General features: G+C 43.6%; 1 protein-coding gene across 2 annotated transcripts in view; it reads left to right on the plus strand.

Annotated features, from left to right (window-relative positions):
• COL4A6 (collagen type IV alpha 6 chain) overlaps positions 1-24227 on the plus strand; it is a 362338-nt gene that overhangs the window by 313337 nt on the left and 24774 nt on the right. For both annotated transcript variants that reach the window (XM_069747144.1, XM_069747145.1), the window contains 11 exons: positions 1860-1976; positions 3656-3837; positions 4925-4988; positions 7080-7154; positions 7298-7405; positions 8328-8435; positions 19564-19635; positions 19837-19962; positions 22698-22808; positions 23490-23651; positions 23766-23864. In XM_069747144.1, coding sequence (XP_069603245.1) covers positions 1860-1976; positions 3656-3837; positions 4925-4988; positions 7080-7154; positions 7298-7405; positions 8328-8435; positions 19564-19635; positions 19837-19962; positions 22698-22808; positions 23490-23651; positions 23766-23864 — 1224 coding nt within the window. The remainder of the gene's footprint in view (positions 1-1859; positions 1977-3655; positions 3838-4924; positions 4989-7079; positions 7155-7297; positions 7406-8327; positions 8436-19563; positions 19636-19836; positions 19963-22697; positions 22809-23489; positions 23652-23765; positions 23865-24227) is intronic.

Genomic DNA, 24227 nt, shown 5'->3' on the forward strand with positions numbered 1-24227 from the left:
CGAGGCCTGGCGGCCTTGACCAATCAGAGACGCGGGATTTCTACGTCGATGCTGTGCCGGTCTCTGATTGGTCGAGGCCTGGCGGCCTCGACCAATCAGAGACGCAGGATTTCCAGGACAGACAGACAGACAGACAGACAGACAGACGGAAAAACCCTTAGACAATTATATATATATAGATTCCAGCCAGGCAGGGGCAGGCATGGGGTTGGGCCCTGTATGGTCTCATCAGTCTGGATTGTGGGTTGCTGATAACTTCCGTATATACTCAAGTATAAGCCGACCCAAGTATAAGCCAACCCCCCTAATTTTGCCACAAAAACTGGGAAAACTTAATGACTCGAGTATAAGCCTAGGGTGGAAAATGCAGCAGCTACCGGTTAATGTCAAAAATAAAAATAGATACCAATAAAAGTAAAGTTAATTGAGACATCAGTAGGTTAAGTGTTTTTGAATATCCATATTGAATCAGGAGCCCCATATAATGCTCTATACAGTTCATGATGGGCCCCATAAGATGCTCCATATTAAAATATACCCCATATAATGCTGCACAAAGGTTAATAATGGCCCCATAAGATGCTCCATAGAAACATTTGCCCCATGCAATGCTGCATAAAGGTTGATGGCACCATAAGATGCTCCACACATTATGGCCCCATAAGATGCTCCACACATTATGACCCCATGAGATGCTCCATACATTATGGCCCCATGAGATGCTCCACACATTATGGCCCCATAAGATGCTCCACACATTATGGCCCCATGAGATGCTCCATACATTATGGCCCCATGAGATGCTCCACACATTATGGCCCCATACATTGTGGCCCCATGAGATGCTCCACACATTAGGGGCCCCATGAGATGCTCCACACATTATGCCCCATACGATGCTCCATACATTGTGGCCCCATGAGGTGCTCCACATATTATGCCCCATAAGATGCTCCTCATATATGCCCCATAAGATGCTCCTCATATATGCCCCATAAGATGCTCCATACATTTGCCCCATTTGCTGTTGCTGCGATTAAAATAAAAAAATCACATACTTACCTCTCTTCGCTCAGGCCCCCGACACTTGTGATAGTCACCTTCCACATTCCATCGCTGCGCGCTGCTCTGTCTTCCATCCTCGGCATTGACTGTTCAGGCAGAGGGCGGCGCGCACACTAATCGCGTCATCGCGCCCTCTGACCTGAACAGTCACAGCCAGAGGACGGAAGACAGCAGCGCGCAGCGATGGAACGTGGAAGGTGACTATCGCGCAATGCTCCCCCTCCCCTGATATACTCACCTGCTCCCGGCGCGGTCCCTGGCACCGTCTCACTGTCAGATGGTCTTCGGGAGCATCTTCCTGTGTTCAGCGGTCACGTACCGCTCATTAGAGTAATGAATATGTGTGCATATTCATTACTTTAATGAGCGGTACCACGTGACCGCTGAACACAGGAAGCGCTGCCCGCAGACCATGGGACATGGAGGGACAGCGCCAGGAGCAGGTAAGTATATCACAGCCGCCGCTCCCCCTCACCCGCCGAGCCCATACTGACACTGACTCGAGTATAAGCCAAGAGGGTCACTTTCAGCCCAAAAAAGTGGGCTGAAAATCTCGGCTTATACTCGAGTATATACGGTAAGTATCTATATCTGATCACATATTGTATTTGCTTCTTACAATAACATGTTATACATTGTTCATAAAGTATTATTTTGTATTCTATACTTTGCAATATATGCTATACCTTTCTATATAACCAATCTTGGACCTGATGACAAGCACAATTTAAAGAAGTTTTTTGGATACTTTCTCCAAACATAAGGAATATGTTTAAACATGGCTGTATTTTCAGGCAGTAGAGGCGAACCAGGCTTTCCAGGCCCTGCTAGCTTTGTAGACAAATCTACTCTAAAAGGAGATCGTGGTGCCCCAGGAATAGAAGGACGCCCAGGGTTCCCTGGCCCAAGAGGTAACACTCATTCTAGCAACATTTTTTTACATGTTTTGTAATGTTCTTAAGGCAGAGAACACCACATTACAATAGAAATCTCTCAATATATATATATATATATATGTATATATATATATATATAGCTGAATTATGAAATATTCTTGATCATGGGACAGTAAAAGTAAATGCTATAAATCTGTATTGTAAGGAATGCCCAAGGATGTTTCCTTAATGTTATCTCTGCCTAGTCTATGCTTCTGATGCTTCCGATTTGGAAGCATTAGTCTATCTGGGTAATCAAATGTTGGTTTAAAGCATTTTTACTGTACTATACCAAATATTGGCAGAATAATTTTACAAATTGAGAATTATAACTTCAATTTTAAATTGCCAGACAGATGTCCAGTTGGAAACAATTGTGCATAAACCATGCCTGTTGTTGGGATATTCCTGGAAAAAATGCTATGAGTAGCACCTTATTAATTCACATAATGTAGCCATTTTCCTTTTTCATACAAAGAGTAATGAGTGTGTTTTTCCTGTTCTTAAGACCCCCATACACATTAGATGGCTGTCGGCTGAGTTGTGTTTTGCCGAGAGCTGTCTTAAGGTACCGTCACATTTAGCGACGCTGCAGCGATCTAGACAACGATGCCGATCGCTGCAGCGTCGCTGTGTGGTCGCTGGAGAGCCGTCACACAGACAGCTCTCCAGCGACCAACTATGCGAAGTCCCCTGGTAACCAGGGTAAACATCGGGTTACTAAGCGCAGGGCCACGCTTAGTAACCCGATGTTTACCCTGGTTACCAGTGCTAATGTAAAAAAAAACAAACACTACATACTTACATTCCGGTGTCTGTCCCCCGTCGCTGTGCTTTCCTGCACTGACTGTGAGCGCCGGCTGGCCGTAAAGCACAGCGGTGACGTTCACCGCTGTAATCTGCTTTACGGCTGGCCGGCGCTGACAGTGCAGGGAAGCAGAACGCCGAGGGACGCGACAGACACCAGAATGTAAGTATGAAGTGTTTTTTTTTTTTTTTTACATTTACACTGGTAACCAGGGTAAACATCGGGTTACTAAGCGCGTTAGTAACACGATGTTTACCCTGGTTACCAGTGAAGACATCGCTGAATCGGCGTCACACACGCCGATTCAGCGATGTCTGCGGGAGTCCAGCGACGAAATAAAGTTCTGGACTTTCTGCTCCGACCAACGATGTCACAGCGGGATCCAGATCGCTGCTGCGTGTCAAACACAACGATATCGCTATCCAGGACGCTGCAACGTCACGGATCGCTAGCGATATCGTTGTGAAGTTGGTCAGTGTGAAGGTAGCTTTAGGGTCTCTCCTGTCCACAGGAGTGCTTTCTCTGGTGAGTGCTCCTTTGTTCTCTATGAGAAAGCCTCTGCCAGAGGTCTCTGGTGACATCTTATCTCAGGGAGAATCAAAGGATTGTGGGTTTGAAATCGGACATGCTGAATCCTTAACTCCCTCGACAATCACCTGTCTGGGGGACTCCTACACAATGGACTGTCTGCCAAATCTGACATTATCGGCAGCTTCAAGCGACACTCGTCTAATGTATATGGGCGGCTTTAGATTGTAAGCTCTTTAGGGGAATTGTCTGCTGCAAATAAATACGCTCAGGTCTATATCTGGAAACTAGTGCAATGCAGTATTTTAATTCCTTTTAGGTGATAAAGGATATCCTGGTCTTCCTGGGTCCTCTGGGCTCCCAGGTTTGCCAGGCTCCCCTGGACTGCAGAAAGGTATATCTGGAGATCCTGGTTTCCCTGGAGCAGCTGGACGGCCAGGTCTCCCTGGATTTAGGGGAGCACCAGGTATCAACGGATTTCCCGGCATGCCAGGGCCAAGTGTAAGTCTTCTATGTAAATATGCAATGGCAGGAATGACATCTTTTTTTCACAAGTGTACCTGGCTTGACCATAGACAGACAGAAAATGGCCCCTGTGCAAGAACAATATATGGCCCCTTTTTAGTCCAAAAGCTCATCACAATGCATGATTCCACCTTCTTCGAATGGTAGTGGACCCCCTCTTGGGATTCCCGTGTGGCTTCAGAGATTGCAACAATGTTATGTCCGTCTGTTACCTTCAAAGTATTATTTACATTATATGTGTTATATTTCATGTTTGTGACACAGAAACTGTCTACCCTTGGATTTAGTATGTTTGCCAGCAGGATTGGATATATTCCATCTGTAGCAAGTTTTGTCTGCATTTTATTGTTCCCCAATGTTCAGAACATACACACAACATATCCGTAGAGCCAAATCACCTAATGAATGCTAAAATAGTGTGCATTTGGCATCTTAGCTTTATTTTCACTGATTAGGAAAGTGTAGCCCGCTGCTCTCTTTTATGGAAATATATACAGTAAGAAATATACCACACAGGAATCAGTGTTGGAAATCTGCTTAACAAGAAGCAGTCCATTTATTATTACTGTAATGCAGAACTTCATTTTTTCATAAATATATTTATCTTTTTATTAGTATTTAAAAAGATACATTCACAATCTAAAGGATTACAGCAATATTCTTAAAGTCATAAAATCTAATAGAATGTTTCAAAATCATGTACGGTAATAATCTAATAATATTATGGAAGAAAGCTCTGTACAATAATTACATAAAAAAATAATTACATAAAAAATACAAAGTATAACAATGAGCCAGAACTTGATTTTAATATTAGGAGCAGCCTGGTGGCTCAGTGGTTAGCACTGTAGTCTTTCAGAACTGGGGTCCTGGGTGCAAATCAATGCAGGTAAAGGGGCAAGTAGGGAGCAAATGTTTCAGACATTAGCTACAATGTCATTTTAATTCACTTTTATTATATTTTTACATGGAACCAATGGAGCTAAATTTTCATTTGTTTTGTGATCACAATTGTCTCCATGTTATGTGCCTATAATCTCGTATTTTCTTGTGTTATTTATAGGGTGCAGAAGGTTTACCTGGTGGCCCTGGTTTTGCTGGTTCCCCTGGTCAACGTGGAATTAAAGGTGACAATGACATGAAAACACTTAGATATAAGCCATAGCTGCATCAACCAGATTAAGTGAACTTCATGACCATCTCTTGCTCAGTGTCATAAAACAAAAGTCTTAAAGCCCTGCTACCCATCGTCTTTATTTTGGGACTTCTCACTCCTCCTAACTTTTGGCCGACTGTGACAGATGCAATCTTTTTGAAGAGTAACCGTCATTTTAATTTTTATTTTATGAATCAATGGTACCAATGAAAATTAGAAAAATTGCAATTTATCTTATCACTCATTCTCAAAAATCTTATTTCTTCAGTAAAATCTGCAGTCAGTGAAGACAGAGTGTTACATTAATTAGATAGAAGATGACGGTTACTGATAAGGTTCTCTATAGAGGGGAGGAGAACCTCGAAGCGAGCTCCTGCCTCCTCCTTTGTCCCTCCTCCTTGCTCTTCCCTCCTCCTCCCTTGTCCCTCCTCCTCCTCCTACCTCCCTCTTCCCCACTCATCCCTCCTCCTCCCTCGTCCCTCCTCCTCCTCCCCGCTCATCCCTCCTCCTCTCGTCTTACCTCCTCCTTCCTCATCCCACCTCCTCCTCCCTCCTTCCCGCTCGTCCCTCCTCCTACCTCCTCATCCCTCCTCCCTCATCCCCGCTCGTCCCTCCTCATACCTCCTCTCTTGTCCCTCCTCCTCCCTCTTCCTCCCTCATCCTCCCTTGGTCCTCCTCCCTCGGCCCTCCTCCTCCCTCATCCCCCTTCCTCTCTCGTCCCCCCTCCTCCCTTGGCCCTCCTCCTTCCTCAGACCCCCTCCTTCCTCCTCCTCCCTGCTCATCCCTCCTCCCTGCTCATCACATTTACATAGAATTTTACAAAAAACAACAATCTCCTATCTCAGTAATGTTACAATCTGTCTATTACTGAATGCAGATTTTACCCAAGAATGTAATATTTTGAGAAAGATCAGTCTTACCGGAGAAAGTAGCAGATTTCTCTGATATGATACATTACAAAGTATTTTTTTGCACACTATTAATTTATAAAATAAGAATTACAACGTGGCCGGTTACGGTTTAAGAACATATGGCCAGATCTAAGCCCTTATGTTGGGTTTAGACAAGAAGACAATCATAAAGACTTGAACAGTGATGCCCCATCAGTCACCATCATTATGTATTGTAAATGGTTAGAACGACTGGGCGACATGGACAAAAAACACATTTTTTGTTTTCTAGCAGGCTCAGAAATAATCATCGTTCATTAATAGATAGATCTATGTAAATTTTAGGTCCTGTTTATTTAACCAGAGGCGGGTATATGTAAATGTATTATAATTATGTGACTTCTTCTGCCTGGTGGATCGGTCAGGCTCCACGCCAGTTACAGCGCAGCTCTAACTGCTCAGTATACACAACAGCTTGCAAACAAGCTAGGGGATGGGCAAGGGAAGGCTAAAGGGTGTCACATACACAGACATTTGCATTTTTACATTACCATTCCGCACCCACACTACCAGTTATCTTCCATTACGATACTTATCTTCGTACAGTGAACCAACAAGTGATTGCTATTAATCAATACCATATTTTAACAATTTTTACACAATCATTGTTATATATACATGGTTGACTGTCGATGCGCAGAGGTCTCTAATGATGACTGTACAATCGGGTTCGGACTGGTCTATAGGGGAACAGGCAGATCCCCTGGTGGGCACCCACATGGGAAGTGCTTGTCACAACATATTTGATGTATGTTATTAAGACATCAGCACCACTTCATTTATTTAACAAACTACTAGCCATTTTATAATTTTTTAGATCTATAAGTTGAAATGTCATAAAAAGAGCAGAAGACATCCACATACAGTAGTATCCTCCATCACTGGCCAGCAATATTTGCACTCAGCTGAAGAGAACAGAACTAATGTCACTGGTGGGGCCTTGGCACCACAGTCATCTGACACTGGTATACTCTGTCACTTATATGATTATCTACTCATCTACCCAGCTTAAGTTGTGCTACAATGACCCTTCAGTAAGATAGTAATCTTATATTCTAGCCAAGCTGCCATGTCTAGGGGCTGCATGTAAAAGTATTATTTTCCCATTATAGGTGAACGTGGGGAATCACTGGGGCAGCCTGGAGCTCCAGGATCCAGAGGGGAGCGAGGTTCACCAGGGACACCAGGTAATGTCATACACACAATGATCCTAAAGCTATTGCATACGTGAAAACCCCATTAACATACATGGGGCTGAGATCAGCAGGAAGGAGCCGGTGTTACCTGCATAAAGAACTTCCCTGATACAAAGGTATCTGTCAATCTGCAGGTGCAAGAGGATTCAATGGATATTCCGGTGATGTTGGACTCATTGGAACTGCAGGAAGCCCTGGACTGAAAGGTCAACGAGGAGATAATGGGCGTCCAGGACAACCAGGTGCTGCAAAATGTTAATCTGGGCATTGGTAGATGGGCGGCCTGCTGACATCTGTGAAGCTTTGTTGCCTACATGTATCTCTTTCACTCACTGGCCAGCATTATACTTGCACTGATCCCCTTTATATCCTTGACCATTGGGCACTTTGCTGAGAAAACTCCCACCCAAAATGAAACAAGAGCGAAAAAGTAAAGGAAACATAGAATCTGGTCGGCAAAGAAAAAATCAGATTATAAAATAAAATGAAAAACAGATGACACTCGATAAAGGTGTAGGTCAGGTTTTCGAGTATCTTTATTCACATTAGATTGGTTACAAAGATTTTCTATTGCATCTTATTTCTTCATTTGATGGGTGGTGACAAAATCCATGGACCTTATTCATAAGAGTGACACGGATTTGCCGTTGCAAAAACTCCAACTAAGCTAAACTTTACGCGTCGTTCACAATGTAGTTTTATTTTTAAGCAATTTTTAAACGGAACCTGTCCCTAGAAAATTATCCAGTTTAAATCAGGTTTTTATGTTAAATAGATTTTTTTTTTTTTTATATCTCACAGATAAATATATTAGAAATTTTGCAATTTTCACATTGGTCACCATTACTTTTCTAGGTATTATATTTTTTTTTCCCAGAAAATCCACAAATACATTAGTAATAATACACTGACTCAGATTATATCTTTTGTATGTGTTTCTCAACCACTATAATCGGATGAAATCTATTGTTCAAATACTGAAGTCTGAACGAGACCATAGTCTCCCCGTTTCATGTACTGAATAGTGCAAGCAGCACATTAGGAAACCATTTTGTGGGACGATGACAATTTACGGTTAATGATGGGAGAGATTTTGCTACATTTCAGAATAATGTAAGTAAGCTACATATAAGGGTAATAATCAACCACAATGCTTTGTCTCAGGTTCCCCAGGCCTGCAGGGATTTAGAGGAAACCCTGGACTTGTAGGAAGCACAGGATTACCAGGTGGTCCAGGATTTCCCGGATCTGTTGGTGCTCCAGGTGTTAAAGGTAAAATAGTCTACTCTGTGTTTTTTGAGGGTTTTTGTTAAGGAAATTTCTAATTTTCCAGGCATGTAATTGTAGAAAGAATATATATGTATCTGGAGATTACTAGAATGGGAGGTGACATTATCCTCTAATATAAATCCGATTATGGTATATAGACCTCCATATACATTACTGTACAGAGACCAAATAATAGCTGGGCTCTATAGCAATGAGCAGAAAAGAATTACTGGCCAATGGCTGCCTGTGTGGCCATCACAGAACGGCGGTGTCTTTACCTGTAAGTCCTAACAATTAAAGTCAATCTGTGTACATTGGATCATGGGTAGTAAACTTTAGTTTGACATTACTTCCACAAAATGTTTACAAATCTTGATATCTTATCAATCCGCTTAAAAAAAACACAGAAAAAGTGCTGAGGAAAAAAAACAAAAGTACTAAAAATGACGTTCCAGGATTACAAAACCGCAGAGAGAAGAAGTGGTTCCTAAGGCATCATCAGACATTTTTGTTTGTGAGACAACCTCCATAAATGTTCATAGCCACAATGTTTTCCCACAAGCAAGTCTAGGTTTTCAGTGTACTCATTTTTTTTTTAAATGATATCTTTTGCCTATTAAATAATATCTATTGACAGCTCATCTGGGGTCAAATCTACAGGCCAGCGGAAAAACCACACTTCTGATAGTGATAATGAGTGAGGAGGGAGAGGAACAAGAGGATTTAACTTTAAAACAGGCATCTGAACAGCTGATGGAAGCTATATCCTTAAGTAGGACATCCCTGTCTGGGAAAATAGAGGAGGTACACTCCGAGGTGGGACGCCTCCGGCAAGATATGCAAACCATGAGCGGCCGGATTATGGAAGTTGAATCACGGATATCTCGCCTGGAAGACAATTCCATACCTTTGGAGACTAAACTGACAAAAGTATCTGGCTCTATAAATGCTTGGAAGCAGAAGGCGGATGATCTGGAAAACAGACTACATCGTAACAATGTCCGTATTATTGGGCTGCCTGAATGCTCAGAAGGTCAACAACGTGAGCAATTTTTGGAGAATTGGCTCAAAGATACACTAGGGGATGAATTCTCAACTTTCTCTGTTTAGAGGGCCCACAGGGTTTCTACAAGGCCTCTTCCTCCGGGCGCTCCACCGAGACCCTTTTTGGCGCGTATTCTCAACTGCAGGGACAGGGATGCTATACCTCGAAAGGCAAAGCAAAAGAGCCCCCTCAAATTTAACAATGCCACTATTTAAATTTTTCCAGATTTTCAATGGAACTTCAAAAGCAACGTGCTCAGTTCATGGAGATAAAGAAGCAACTCAGAGAAAAGAACATACGCTATTCAATGATCTACCTGGCCCGACTTCGAGTTGTTTATGAGGGCTCCACTTCTTTTATTTGCATCCCCAGTGGAGGCCGAGGAATAGATGCGCTCTCATGTGGGGAGGGGGGGGGGTAAGAAATCCTGAATTGTTTGCCGTCTCTATATTTGGGTACATTGGAAATGGAGCTTCCTCATCATGGGGGGGAGGTTCTTTTATACTCCCCTCTTTTTTCTCTTTCCTTTATTTTTTGGTAAATGGAGCTCTTTCCGTTAACGTCCAAGATAACACTTATACCGGACTCTGTTATAGGTGTTCAGAGATGGTACCCTCTTTATTGGACCGCAATATGAGCATGGAACTTTGCTCCCTTTTGAAGCACTTTTTGCTTTTTCTTGTTCAAAGTTTGTCAGTTATTGTTGTTTTTCTTCTTATAGAAACTGCTGCCATGATTTTCTCCATTATTTGTCAGAAATGTGATCAGTGTGACGATGCATACTATGTTTGGATGAAGGGGCATGGCGTCTTGATATTACATGTATGACTTGGAATGTGAGAGACCTCGAAACACCTAGAAAGAGGGTTAAAATATTTTCTCAGATACGTCGCTATCACCCTCATGTTATAGCTCTGGTTGAAACACATCTGACCAGGGACTCAGCTCGTTAAGTGCAAAAGCCCTGGGTGCAATGGCCTGTACATGCATTCCATACCAGTTACTCTAGAGGGGTTTCTTTGTTCATCCACAAGGATGTTAGATGGAAGGTTAGAGAGGTCCGGAGGGACCCAGAGGGACGCTTCATATTTGTACATGCGACGGTGAACTTGAAAGACTATGTGTATATATAATCTCCCCCGCCCCCCCCGGCTAATATGTCAGTCATTAAAAAGACGTTGAGCTTTGCTTTAAATTATCCAGACGCACATGTTATGTGTATGGGAGATTTCAATTTGGTTATGGACGATTGCTTGGATAGGCTCAGATTGGACAACGTGGCCTCGGAAGTGACCTCTTCTCCGTCTCGGTTATCGCTACTTATGGAAGGAACTGGTTGGTCAGATTTATGGAGAACGCACCATCCAGATGTTAGAGAATTTACCTGTCATTCATCCGTTAGATGCACTCTGTCCCGGTTAGATTGCATATTTGGATCCAGTAATTTGGCGATATGAGTGGGGAGGTGAAACATGGGAGTAGAGGTATTTCGGATCATAGCCCGGTAATTCTTAAACTTAGATTTAGTCATACGAATAGCAACATAGTATGGAAATTAAACCCATTTTTGCTGAAATTGATAGGGCCCAATGACAGAACTACAGACCAGCTGGACTGTTTCGTCTCGTCCCATCCAGACCCACATAATATTAATATTTTTTGGGATGCTCTTAAAGCATACCTGAGGGGTTGTTTATCCTCTACAATCTCATATATTAAAACGTAAGACCTCACAGGAGGATGACGATACGGAGAGGCGTTTGAGAGACTCAGAAGCAGCCTACATAGCTAATCAAACAAGTGCAAACAGAGCTGAATGGTTACTTTCTTTTTTTTTTTCAAAATAATTTTTATTGGATTTTAACAATTATATTTAACCGGGAAGGGTAAACTAGGGAGGGGAGGAAGGGAGGGAAGGGACACGAGACCAGGGAAGGACCCCTATACAATAGGGGAGACAAGCAGACATTAGTTCAGTAGAATTAAACATGGTAGCTGTATCATAAGAGAACCACTTAAGAGTAGGTTAGATGAAATATGCATAGACAAGAATAGTATATGTATCTCTCTAAACTATGTAATAACAGATGAATATATCAACTTTAAAGGAGCAGTAGGATACGGGTTAACTAAAAATAGTGTAGGCCAGCGGCTGAGATTATGTATAAAGCTGCATAATAAAATAAGTAGCCTCACTTAATCAATATTGCAAAAATTTAGTAACCAGAATTAGCGTAACTGATGGGAAAAAATGACAGCCTGTCAAGGTAGGACCATCGATAATGGTCCAATACTAATTGGGCAACAAGATCGGTTCAATCACATGTTGTGACCTGGACTATACAAAGAGAAGAGAAACATTCAGGAGTTAATTTTGGTTTTCGAAGTAGGGTCAGAAGAAGATCCGGGATGTCCTATACCCGCACGATCTAGGAAGTTCATCGCCTCTGCTGGAGAAGTAAAAGTACGCCATTTTGCCGCGAAGAGGAATCTCAGGTTAGAGAACTGGTGCCAGTTATATTGCATTCCAGCCTGGTGCAGTCTATTGGTGGCGAGCTGAAACATTTTACGTTTTTGCATAGTGTCCTTGCACAGATCCCTGTACAATGTCAAGTGTCCATAGTGAGACGAGAGGAACCTTGGCTCCCTTGCGGCGACGAGCAACGAGTCTCTAAGCCAATTGGGGTATAGTGAGACGATAACATCCGCGGCAGTATTAGGCGGGAGAAAGGGAGGTCTCCGTATCCTGAATGCTTTTACTATTAGGTTTTTACCTTTAGTTTCGGGGAGCATGTAAGATATCATAGAGGAAATATATTTTTCTAGCTGGGATTTCCCCACCGATTCCGGGATACCACGGACTTTCAAGTTGTTTTTTCTTTTGTAATTTTCAAAATCAGTTAATTTGGCTCTGAAGGAGTCTATATCGTTTTTTAGATTGACCAGGGGATCTGGACGTGCAGGCTCGCCCTCCGCATTATTGCAAGACGCCAACCCTTGGTGTTTGCTTGGAGAGTAGGATTTATTCGGGATGTTAGGGGAATCATCAGAGGTCGTGTTGGCGATAGAGAATGGGGCACCGCCAAAATGCGAGAAAACTTCTCTGAATAGTTTTTTGAATATTTTTTCAGATAACCTAGTTCCTTTTAGCTCCATAGATGACAAAAGAGCCCTACACAGGTTGACCATGAATTTCATAGAGGGATACTCGTCAGAGGCCACAATTTTATCAATTGGGGAATAATTAGGGACCTCAGTACAAGGCTGCTCCTGCTCCATGTCGCTCACATATGAGGTTTTTGATGTGTCATCTGAGCCACTTAAGTCCTCCATATCGCTGGACTCCTCTGAGCACCCCTCTAAATCTGTTAACCCCTCATTGTCACAGTCATCCATAAGATCTTTATAATCACGTTCGGAGGAAGCTGAAGACGCTGTGTGACTGATTGATTGCGCCTCCCTCCCCACCAAAGATGTCATAGAGAGGTCAGGGGTCAAGTAAGGGTTATCAAAAATAGACTGTTCTTTAAGTTTTTCTTCAAGCCCAATGGCGAAAGATTTAATAAGTGATTTGGGCAGCAAAGCAGCATGTTCAGCCATTTTACCAAATGAGGTGTATTCCTTATCATATAGGCACTCATTGGTGGTGTTCATTTGGTTACTCGATTTTATTTCTAATGCCTCCTTCCTATCAAAAGTCCGTAGTGGGGGTGAGAGGGAGCCACAACCAAGGCTGAGTCCCTGCTGTGAATATGGCTCCGCCCCATCTCTCACAAACCTGCCCCCTCTTTGATTATCTCTCTCAGTCTCACCTTTAATAGCGTTGCTTTTATTGGGGATCAACCTCCCCCCCCTACTCTGGGGGGGCGATCGCTTCCCCAAGCACTCTCCCTCGAAAGCCAATGCGGCAGGCGAGACCCGCCGCTTCTCTGTATATTCGCTGTCCCCTGCTGCAGCTCCCGGCGTCTGGCATCTCCTGTCACTTCCGGGTACGAACTCCTTCGCATCGTACCTCAATGAGCTGCGCTGCGTCGGCGGGATCACTCCGCCGCCGGTCTGTCGCTCCGTCCCGTTCTCCGCTCCTGGCTCCCATATCGACGCGGTGGCTTGCGTCGCTGATATGGATCCACGGCTCCCTCTCCTCTCCTCACCGCCCGGCGTCTCTGATTTGCCCGGCGCCGCTGGTTTGACAGGCGTCGGGATCCCCGAAGCCGGCACCTCTGCGCCGTCCAGCGTATCCCTCCGCCGCGTCGCTGCATTGTAAATCTCAGCGGTCCCTCTGCCTCCCACCGATGTACCTGCAGTCTTTGTCAGAGTTGGTGCAGGGGCAGGGGACCTCGGAGCTGCAGTCTGGGTGATTTTCTGTGCACTTTGGTGCCGCAGGACCGCTGGTTTTCGGCTGTTAGTTCTACTGCTTAGGCTCCCGGGACTTCTTTCTTTCCCACCAGGGGGAAGCCTGCTGCTGCCGCCATTGTTTTTCTCCCGGGTACTTCTCTGCCCAAATGAGGGAGAATTCTTAGGTGTGCCAGCGATTTTCCTCTTCCCTCTTGATCCTGGCATGTTTATAGGTGTTGAGGAATAGAATAGTCCAGATATATGTAGGCTAAATTAGTAGCAATTAAGGGACTAGCAGGAGCCCTGCACAGGCACGTCCACTCCTGTCCCTTGGCAAACCACGCCCCGAATGGTTACTTTCTTATAGACTACATGGCCAGTATACTGACACTAAATCTAAGCGCAAGCTGTTTTTTACTCGACAGGCGTACTTTGAACAAGGAAACCAGTCTAGTAAACTTCTGGCATTTATGGTGTGTCAACACAACGCATCTAACACTATACTTAAAATTCGGGAACCAGATGGTTCAATAGTTACCTCGACAGATGACATACTTCAATGTTTTCATAACTATTATAAAGAACTTCTATACAGCTCCAGGGGGGACTTTGATACTATGGACTGTCTAACTTTATTTATCAGACATAGAATTCCCTACTCTGAGTCCTACACAACAGGCTTTCTTAGATGCAGATTTTACTCTTGAAGAGATAAATGTGGCCATAGCAGATCTGGCTTCTGGAAAAGCACCCGGTCAAGATGGATTTCCCATAGAATTCTATAAGAAATACCGAGACAATTTAGCGTCAATCGTTTTGAAAGTATTGCAGGGGATTTGGAGGGGGATTCCTTACCAGACTCCTATTATGAAGCAACTATTATAGTTTTAAAAAAAGATGGGAAGGTCCCTCTGGAGTGTGGATCATATCGCCCCATATCCTTAGTAAATGTGGACTACAAAATTTTTACTAAAATTTTGGCCACTAGGTTAAATACGGTAATATTGGACATAATACACCCAGACCAGACTGGATTTATGCCGGGTAAGAGTACGACTATTAATATCAGAAGAGTTCAGTCAATAGCCCAATATAGTTCGTTGGTACTAGAGAATAAGTGGGCCATGGCCTCGCTGGACGCGGCCAAGGCTTTTGACTCTCTTCAATGGCCTTTCCTATTTGCATGTCTACAGAAGTATCGATTTGACCCTAAATTTCAAAAATGGATTCACGCAATATACAGTACTTGAAACCAAAAGCCCGGATAATTATTAATAATTCTGTATCTGAAACACTCTCATTGGAAAGGGGAACACGTCAGGGCTGCCCTCTCTCTCCGTCCCTCTTTGCCCTTGTGATTGAAGCACTAGCGATACGTATGAGATCAACCCCATCTATTCAGGGCATTAGAATAGCAGACCACACAGACATTATGGGTCTATATGCGGATGATATGGTAGTATTTATGGCTGAAGTAGAGGAGACGCTGCCACATGTGATCACTACTATAGATGGCTTTTGTACGCACTCCGGGTTATACATCAATTGGGATAAATCTACTTTAATGCCTCTTTCCCATGTCCCAACAGATCAACTTGAAATGTTATCCCCATTACCAGTTGTATCTAATTTTAAATACCTGGGAATAATTATTTCAAAATTTAGTGGACTTGATCTGCAGCTCAATATTTTCCCGTTGCTAGACCTAGTCAAACACAAGTTCACCATTTGGAGTAAATTACCATTGTCTGCTTCTGGATGCGTAAATCTAGTTAAATTATATTACCGTATATACTCGAGTATAAGCCGACCCGAGTATAAGCCGACCCCCCTAATTTTGCCACAAAAAACTGGGAAAACTTATTGACTCGAGTAGAAGCCTAGGGTAGGAAATGCAGCAGCTACCGGTGAATTTCAAAAATAAAAATAGATGCTCCATACCGTTCATTATTGCCCCATAGATGCTCCATATAAAGCTATGCCACATATAATGCTCCATACTGTTCATTATTGCCCCATAAATGTGCCATAGAAAGCTCTGCCATATAGTGCTCTGCACCGTTCATTATTGCCCCATAGATGTGCCATATAAAACTGCCATATAGTGCTCTGCACCGTTCATTATCGCCCCATATATGTGCCATAGAAAGCTCTGCCATATAGTGCTCTGCACCGTTCATTATTGCCCCATAGATGTGCCATAGAAAGCTGTGCCATATAGTGCTCTGCACCGTTCATTATTGCCCCATAGCTGTGCCATATAGTGCTCTGCGCCGTTCATTATTGCCCCATAGCTGCCATATAGTGCTCTGCGCCGTTCATTATTGCCCCATAGCTGTGCCATAGAAAGCTCTGCCATTGCTGCTGCTGCAATAAAAAAAAATGCCATACTCACCTCTCTTGCTTGCAGCTCCCAGCGTCCTGTCCCGGAGTCTCTCCGCACTGACTGATCAGGCAGAGGGCGCCGCGCACACTATATGCGTCATCGCGCCCTCTGACCTGAACAGTCAGTGCAAGAGGACGCGAAGACAGAGCGGCGCCCGGCGTGTGGAACGCGGACAGGTGAATATTACATACCTGCTCCCGGCGTCCCGCTCCCTCTGCCTGTCACATGGTCTTCGGTGCCGCAGCCTCTTCCTCTATCAGCGGTCACCGGCACCGCTGATTAGAGAAATGAATATGCGGCTCCACCCCTATGGGAGGTGGAGCCGCGTATTCATTTTTCTAATGAGCGGTCCCACGTGACCGCTGAAGAGGGGAAGAGCTGCAGCACCGAAGACCATGATAGGCAGAGGGAGCGCCAGGATCGCCAGGATTAGGTGAGTATGCCTCAGCGCCCTCTCCCCCTCACCCGCCGACCCTGCCACCCACCGTGACTCGAGTATAAGCCGAGAGGGGCACTTTCAGCCCAAAATTTTGGGCTGAAAATCTCGGCTTATACTCGAGTATATACGGTACTTCCGAAGCTCAATTATTCCCTCCAACATAGTGCTGCACCGGTCCCTAAATCCTTTTTCTCAAGCTTAAACTCTCTAATGTCATCCTTTATATGGGGGAAGGCTAGACCTAAACTTAAGTTATCTACCCTACATAGATCTAAACAAGTGGGAGGAGTGGCGTTACCAGACTTTTTTCTGTACTATTTGGCTGGCCAACTTAAGGTACCTTCACACATAACGATATTGTTAACGATATCGTTGCTTTTTGTGACGTAGCAACGATATCGTTAATGAAATCGTTATGTGTGACAGCGACCAACGATCAGGCCCCTACTGAGAGATCGTTGGTCGCTGAATAAAGTCCAGAACTTTATTTCGTGTGTGTGACACCGATCCAGCGATGTCTTCACTGGTAACCAGGGTAAACATCGGGTTACTAAGCGCAGGGCCGCGCTTAGTAACCCGATGTTTACCCTGGTTACCATCCTAAAAGTAAAAAAAAACAAACACTATACTTACCTACCGCTGTCTGTCCTCCAGCGCTGTGCTCTGCACTCCTCCTGTACTGGCTGTGAGCGTCGGTCAGCCGGAAAGCAGAGCGGTGACGTCACCGCTCTGCTTTCTGGCCGCTGTGCTCACAGCCAGTACAGGAGGAGAGCAGAGCACAGCGCTGGAGGACAGACAGCTGTAGGTAAGTATGTAGCGTTTGTTTTTTTTTACTTTTAGGATGTTTACCCTGGTTACCGGCATCGTTGGTCGCTGGAGAGCTGTCTGTGTGACAGCTCTCCAGCGACCAAACAGCGACGCTGCAGCGATCCGGATCGTTGTCGGTATCGCTGCAGCGTCGCTTAATGTGAAGGGGCCTTTAGAGCTTTGGATAAATGGATGCCTGGGGGTTATTTACCAAACTCAGAGAGCCATTTGGCTCATGCTGCAAGGATTGATTGCCCGCTGGGTTTTTTAGAAATAAATAAACCTAAGGCTGTGTTCACACGCTGCGGATTTTGCTGCGGATCCGCAGCGGATTTGGCCGCTGCGGATCCGCAGCAGTTTTCCCAAAGTTTACAGTACAATGTAAACCTATGGGAAAAAAAAAACGCTGTGCACATGCTGCGGAAAAAGCCGCGCGGAAACGCTGCGGATTATTTTTTGCAGCATGTCAATTGTTTGTGCGGATTCCGCAGCGGGTTTCAACCAGCACCAATAAGAAAGTGCTGGTGAAAACCCGCAGAAGAATCCGCAAGATTTCCAAATCCGCTGCGGAAAAATCCGCAGGAAAATCTGCAGCGTGGGCACATACCGTTATTCCCCTAAATTACTACCGCTACTCCGATTGGCGCGATTGATTTGGGAACAGGTTAAAAAAGTAATCCACTTTGATGGAATTGTAGCCGAAATGCAATTATGAAACAATTAATATTTCCCAGGGTTATTGAATCATCCATCCGCTCAGTTCTGGATATCATATGGTGTTTCTTCAATTAATGATCTATATGAACCTGTAGAATGTAAGCCCGCAAGGGCAGGGTCCTCTTCCCTCTGTACCAGTCTGTCATTGTTAGTTTTGTTTACTGTAAGTGATATTTGTATTTTGATGTAACCCCTTCTCATGTACAGCACCATGGAATTAATGGTGATATATAAATAAATAAATAATAATAGTAATAATAATAATATGAACAGGGCGTTCTGATGTCTTTTGAACAAATGCAAATTAAATATGATGTCCCTAAATCCCAATTCTTTCACTATTTGCAGCTTAGGACAGCGATCGAATCACATATGCACAGTATAAATGTGACGCAACAAATATCATCCTTCCCATTGATAGGGATCCTTAAATCGCAGGGACCCTGTGGTCTTATCTCTGCACTATGTACATATATGTTGTCCACGGGCGCTGACTCTGCTTTACTTCCAATTAAAGAAAAGTGGAAACTTCTGGTCCCTGATCTTCAAAATGAGGACTGGGAAACAATTCTTGAGTCCCCAACCAAAGTATCCCCTTCGGCCAACAATAAAATGATCCAAATGTATATGATACACCAATCATACTTGACCCCATTAAGATTGTTCAAAATAGGATGGTCTCAATCTTCAGAATGCCTTAGATGCCACACAATGGATGCAGATTTTATACACATGATATGGGGTAGTCCAATTATCCTATCTTTCTGGAAAGAGGTGACTTCGTTGTTGTCCTCCCTTGTACACATTCCTGTTCCTTTGAATCCGTTGGTGTGTTTATTTGGCGTTTTGGAAGAGGAGATATGGGGACATCATACTCAAATTTTTTTGAGATTGACACTTTTCTTAGCAAGGAAAATGATAGCCCTACGCTGGATGGACAACACACATCCATCTCTCAGAGCTTGGGTGAAGTTGGTAAACTCAGTCATACCTTATGAACGAACTTTATACCAGAATCGGGGCTGTTTAGGGAAATTTAATAAAATTTGGGATGTGTGGAAGTCGTCCTACCTCACTTTGTCATCACATGGGTAATGGCCTAGCTCCAATTTGATAGTGTTTAAGATGGATTTTGTTTTGGCTCGCACTACGTTCTAATACTGAATTATTAATGAGATGGAGATTGTTATGGTAATAGGATTGTTTTAAGTTTTAAGTCTTCGGTAACTACTTTAGACATACTGTAATATCTTGTGCTACTTTTATTGTTTTCTTCATAGATATTAGGTTGACTGTGTATGTTCTGATCTGAATATATGCCAACCATGTATGTCTTAATTTTGTTGTTGTTTAATAAACGAATTTAAAAAAAAAAGTAATATCTATTGCCTATTTGTTTCAGGTTATTCTGGACTTCCAGGTCTGGATGGACTGAATGGATTGCCTGGCACAAGGGGCTTACCTGGCACTCCTGGTAATTATCACATTTCATAATTAATGCATTGTTATAGAGAACAAGAACTCCTTAGAGCCTACAGTGTAACGCAAGAATACATAAATTATTAGAAACTTGTAGTTTTATTGCGTTCACCTGCTGTAAGACAGGTGCGTTATGAAAAATACTTTTTTTTAGTATTACTTTTGTTTTTAATTATTTTCTCTCCCAAAATTAAAGGTTTGAGTGAACCTGGACGCCCGGGGTCACCTGGATTTCCAGGTTCGAAAGGTGAAAGAGGCTTTTCCAACACAGTGCCTGGACAACCTGGAATTAACGGTGCAAAAGGTGTTGTGGGAGATCCAGGTAAGACAAGATCTTTTAACATTCCTATGTACCTAGTGTTATTAGGTAACGGGTGTGACTATATTGCGTGGAGGGATTGCAAATGCACCCGGGTCCCTTGAGCCTAGGGGGCTACAAAAAGTCCCTTTGGCTCATATGAGAAGACTAATACTATTGTAAGCATAATACCCAAGCCCATATTCCCTTAAGGAATGGGCAGCACTTCACATAACATTAGAACATATCAATACCACAGTAAAATAGACTGTGTATTCAAAGAAGTGTAACAACAATATATAAAACTAAATGTCTTTATTATAAATGGTTAAAACACATAAATAAACATAAAGTACGGTGCCTCAAATAGACCAACAAATACAAATAAGGTCAGCTAGAGCAGGACACGTTATAATTTAACCAGGAATATGGCTATATCAATAATGGACATGGTAAGGTATTCAAGGATTCACATAATTTGGTGCAATCCTTTGGATGCAATGGCAGAACTCAGCCAGGAACCTAAGCCATGGATCAATCAGATCCCAATCCCCAAGGCTGCAAGGTTCAGCGCGCCATTTGGCTGAGCACTTTGGGAGAGACACGGACCAGGTAATATGTACAGGACCAGGTACTATGTACAGGGCGTGGGATATGTTGCCAGTTACATGTTTTGTGCTTACAGCAATAGCGTGAATCATGGAGTGCATTGGGATCTGATTGATCCATGGCTTAGGGTTCCTGGCTGAGTTCTGCCATTGCATCCAAAGGATTGCACCAAATTATGTGCATCCTTGAATACCTTTCCATGTCCATTATTGATCTACTATATAATTGTCTAAGGGTCACTTCCGTCTTTCTGTCTGTCCTTCTTTCTGTCACGGATATTCGGCCTCTGGTTGCGGCCTCTGTCTGTCATGGAATCCATGGAATCCAAGTCGCTGATTGGTCTCGCCAGCTGCCTGTCATGGCTGCCGCGACCAATCAGCGATGGCCACAGTCTGATTAGTCCCTCCCTACTCCCCTGCAGTCAGTGCCCGGCACCCGCTCCATACTCCCCGCAGCCACCGCTCACACAGGGTTAATGCCAGCGGTAACGGACCACGTTATGCTGCGGGTAACGCACTCTGTTACCGCCGCTATTAACCCTGTGTGACCACGTTTTTACTATTGATGCTGCCTATGCAGCGTCAATAGTAAAAGGATCTAATGTTAAAAATAATAAAAAAAATAAATTATATACTCATCTTCTGCCGCCTTTCCCTCTCCTCGCGACGCTCCGGTAACCGCTCCATGTAAGCGGCAGGTTCCGGTGGCAAGCATGGTATGCGACAAGGACCTGCCATGACGTCACGGTCATGTGACCGTGACCTCATCACGGGTCCTGCGCTACCAATCCTGGGACCGGAAGCTACCGAGTGCACCGCACACAGACGAAATGACTACAAGGGCGCCCTCGGAAGGTGAGTATATGTTTATTGTTTATTTCTTAACCTGTGACATACGTGGCTGGACAATATACTACGTGGCTCTGTGCTGTATACTATGTCACTGGGCAATATACTACGTAACTGGGAAATATACTACGTGGCTGGGCAACATACGTAGCTGGGCAATATACTACGTAACTGGGCAATATACTACGTGGCTGGGAAATATACTACGTGACTGGGCAATATACTACGTGACTGGGCAATATACTACGTGACTGGGCAATATACTACGTGACTGGGCAATATACTACGTGACTGGGAAATATACTACGTGACTGGACAATATACTACGTGGCTGGCCAATATACTACGTGGCTCTGTGCTGTACACTATGTCACTGGGCAATATACTACGTAACTGGGAAATATACTACGTGGCTGGGCAACATACTACGTAGCTGGGCAATATACTACGTAACTGGGCAATATACTACGTGGCTGGGCAATATACTACGTGACTGGGCAATATACTACGTGACTGGGCAATATACTACGTGACTGGGCAATATACTACGTGACTGGGCAATATACTACGTGGGCTGTGCAATTTACTACGTGGACATGCATATTCTAGAATACCCGATGCGTTAGAATCGGGCCACCATCTAGTATAGTCATATTCCTGGTTAAATTATAACGTGTCCTCCTCTAGCTGACCTTATTTGTATTAGTTGGTCTGTTTGAGGCACCGCACTTTATGTTTATTTATGTGTTTTAACTATTTATAATACAGACATTTAGTTTTATATATTGTTGTTACACTTCTTTGAATACACAGTCTATTTTACTGTGGTATTGATATGTTCTAATACTTTTAAAGACCCAAAATAGTTGTGGGTCCCATTGGAGATTTTGCATTGGGACCCACAAGCTTCAGTTTATACCACAGTTAGGTAAAATATGTTCATGTTACAACCTTGAAGAACTCTTCAATGTACTGGACAGTCAATGTTTCACCAAGGGAGAGCCATTGATGTCTGAGGCTGAACATGTGTTCACATTGAATCCACCTACTCAAAGCGTTTGTGATCAGCTCACTGGCGGACACAGAAAGAAAAGGGCCCCTGTGCAAGAACAATATATGGGCCATTTGCAGCCAAGAGCTCCTAAATATGCAAACTCGCACCTGCTTTGGAGGTATAAATGGTCTCTCTTACCTCTCGGGCCCATGTGCAGCTGCATAGGTTGCACTACTTATATGTCGGCCCCTGGATCAGCTGGCATTCTTTGTCCTGAGTTGAAATGACTATCCACATTGTGCTTTCAGGCTTACCTGGTGTTCCTGGACAATCTGGTCCTCCTGGACCACCAGGGTCAATAAATATTATACCTGGTTTACCTGGAGACCCTGGTGTAGCTGGAAGAGATGGAGAGATGGGTATGTCTACCACATGCATTTTGTCTTCTATTAATGTTTGTGTTGTTTTTTATCACATGTATCCAATTTACAAGTGTAAATAGTAAATTTGTGCTTTAGACATTTTTTTTCTATATTTTGTCTATTGCATTCCTCTTATATTTAATTATTTAAATGTAGTTATCACTGTAACACTCCACAGCTGACCATACATGGAGGTGTCTGGCAGCGGCTTGCTCCGATTTTCCCACTGATAACATGCACACTTGGTTGTGCTGAGCATGCATGTGGGAATTGGCAGAGATGGCTGGCAGCCAATAGCTATCTGATGTATAAGTTGGAGTTTACATAATCCACACAATTACCCAACGTCTTTGTACAATTATTAGAATTGTTTTGTCAAGACATAACTTTTTCAGATAGAAGGTATGTTCTATAGTTCTGACTACAAAACCCTAAGAACATATGTGGTTAGTAGTTTCATGGGAAAATTAGTTTTGCGTGTTGAGCAGTAAGTAAATATTAATCTGTGGACAGGCCTCTAGAGGAAGAGATGCTCCTTGTTGGTGACACTATGTTTTGACTAGTAGAGAGGAGTCCTGAATAAGGGACCCCCTCCATGGTGTCCATATGACATAATAGACATGGTAATTGAACTAAACTCGTTAGTAAAATAATGTTTCTACATTTCTACTATTTAAGGATTGCCTGGCCTACCTGGCCCACGTGGACCCTCGGGTCCAGCCTCCAATCAAGGAGATACAGGGGATTCTGGAATACCAGGAGGACCAGGAAGAGCCGGCATAAAGGGAGATTCTGGATTTTCAGGAAACCCTGGAAGCCCCGGAGCACCTGGAGTAAAAGGTAAGTCTGGCTGGTGTCTAAGCATTGCTGAATAACAGGTCATTGAGTCTGTCCTTTTTGAAGAAAAGACTTTGTATCAGGTTGCCACTGTAACATGTTTCCTGTTGGTCTTAGGCCTTAGGGGGGATCAGGGATTCATTGGTGTCCCTGGAAAAGAAGGATCTGTCGGAGATGCTGGATTTCCGGGTCTTAAAGGAGAAAAGGGAAACTCGGGTGAGTACTACTATGAGAAGATGGGATGTCCAACATTCTGTGTTTATTACATTGTTAATATAAATTTATAAGGCAATGAGGTTGATTTTCTGGGAAAGGGCTCCTAATTATCTGTATACATATAAGGGCAGTTTTATCACATAGCTCCCGACCCTATGTTATACTATGGGGCCGTTCAGATCTGAATTTGTTTTGTTTCTCATGGTGATTCGAGATGAGAAAACAATCACAGCATGCAGCAAGTGTGTTCGATGATCGGTTCTCGCGCACCCATACAAGTCTATGGGTGCATAGGAAGAAATCCGACTGCACTTAGATGTGCCTTGGGTGGAGCTCTGCCTTGGGTGTAGCTGGGAGAAACTG

Source organism: Ranitomeya imitator, chromosome 2 (genome assembly GCF_032444005.1).
Source record: "Ranitomeya imitator isolate aRanImi1 chromosome 2, aRanImi1.pri, whole genome shotgun sequence".
In the NCBI taxonomy this organism is placed as follows: Eukaryota; Metazoa; Chordata; class Amphibia; order Anura; family Dendrobatidae; genus Ranitomeya; species Ranitomeya imitator.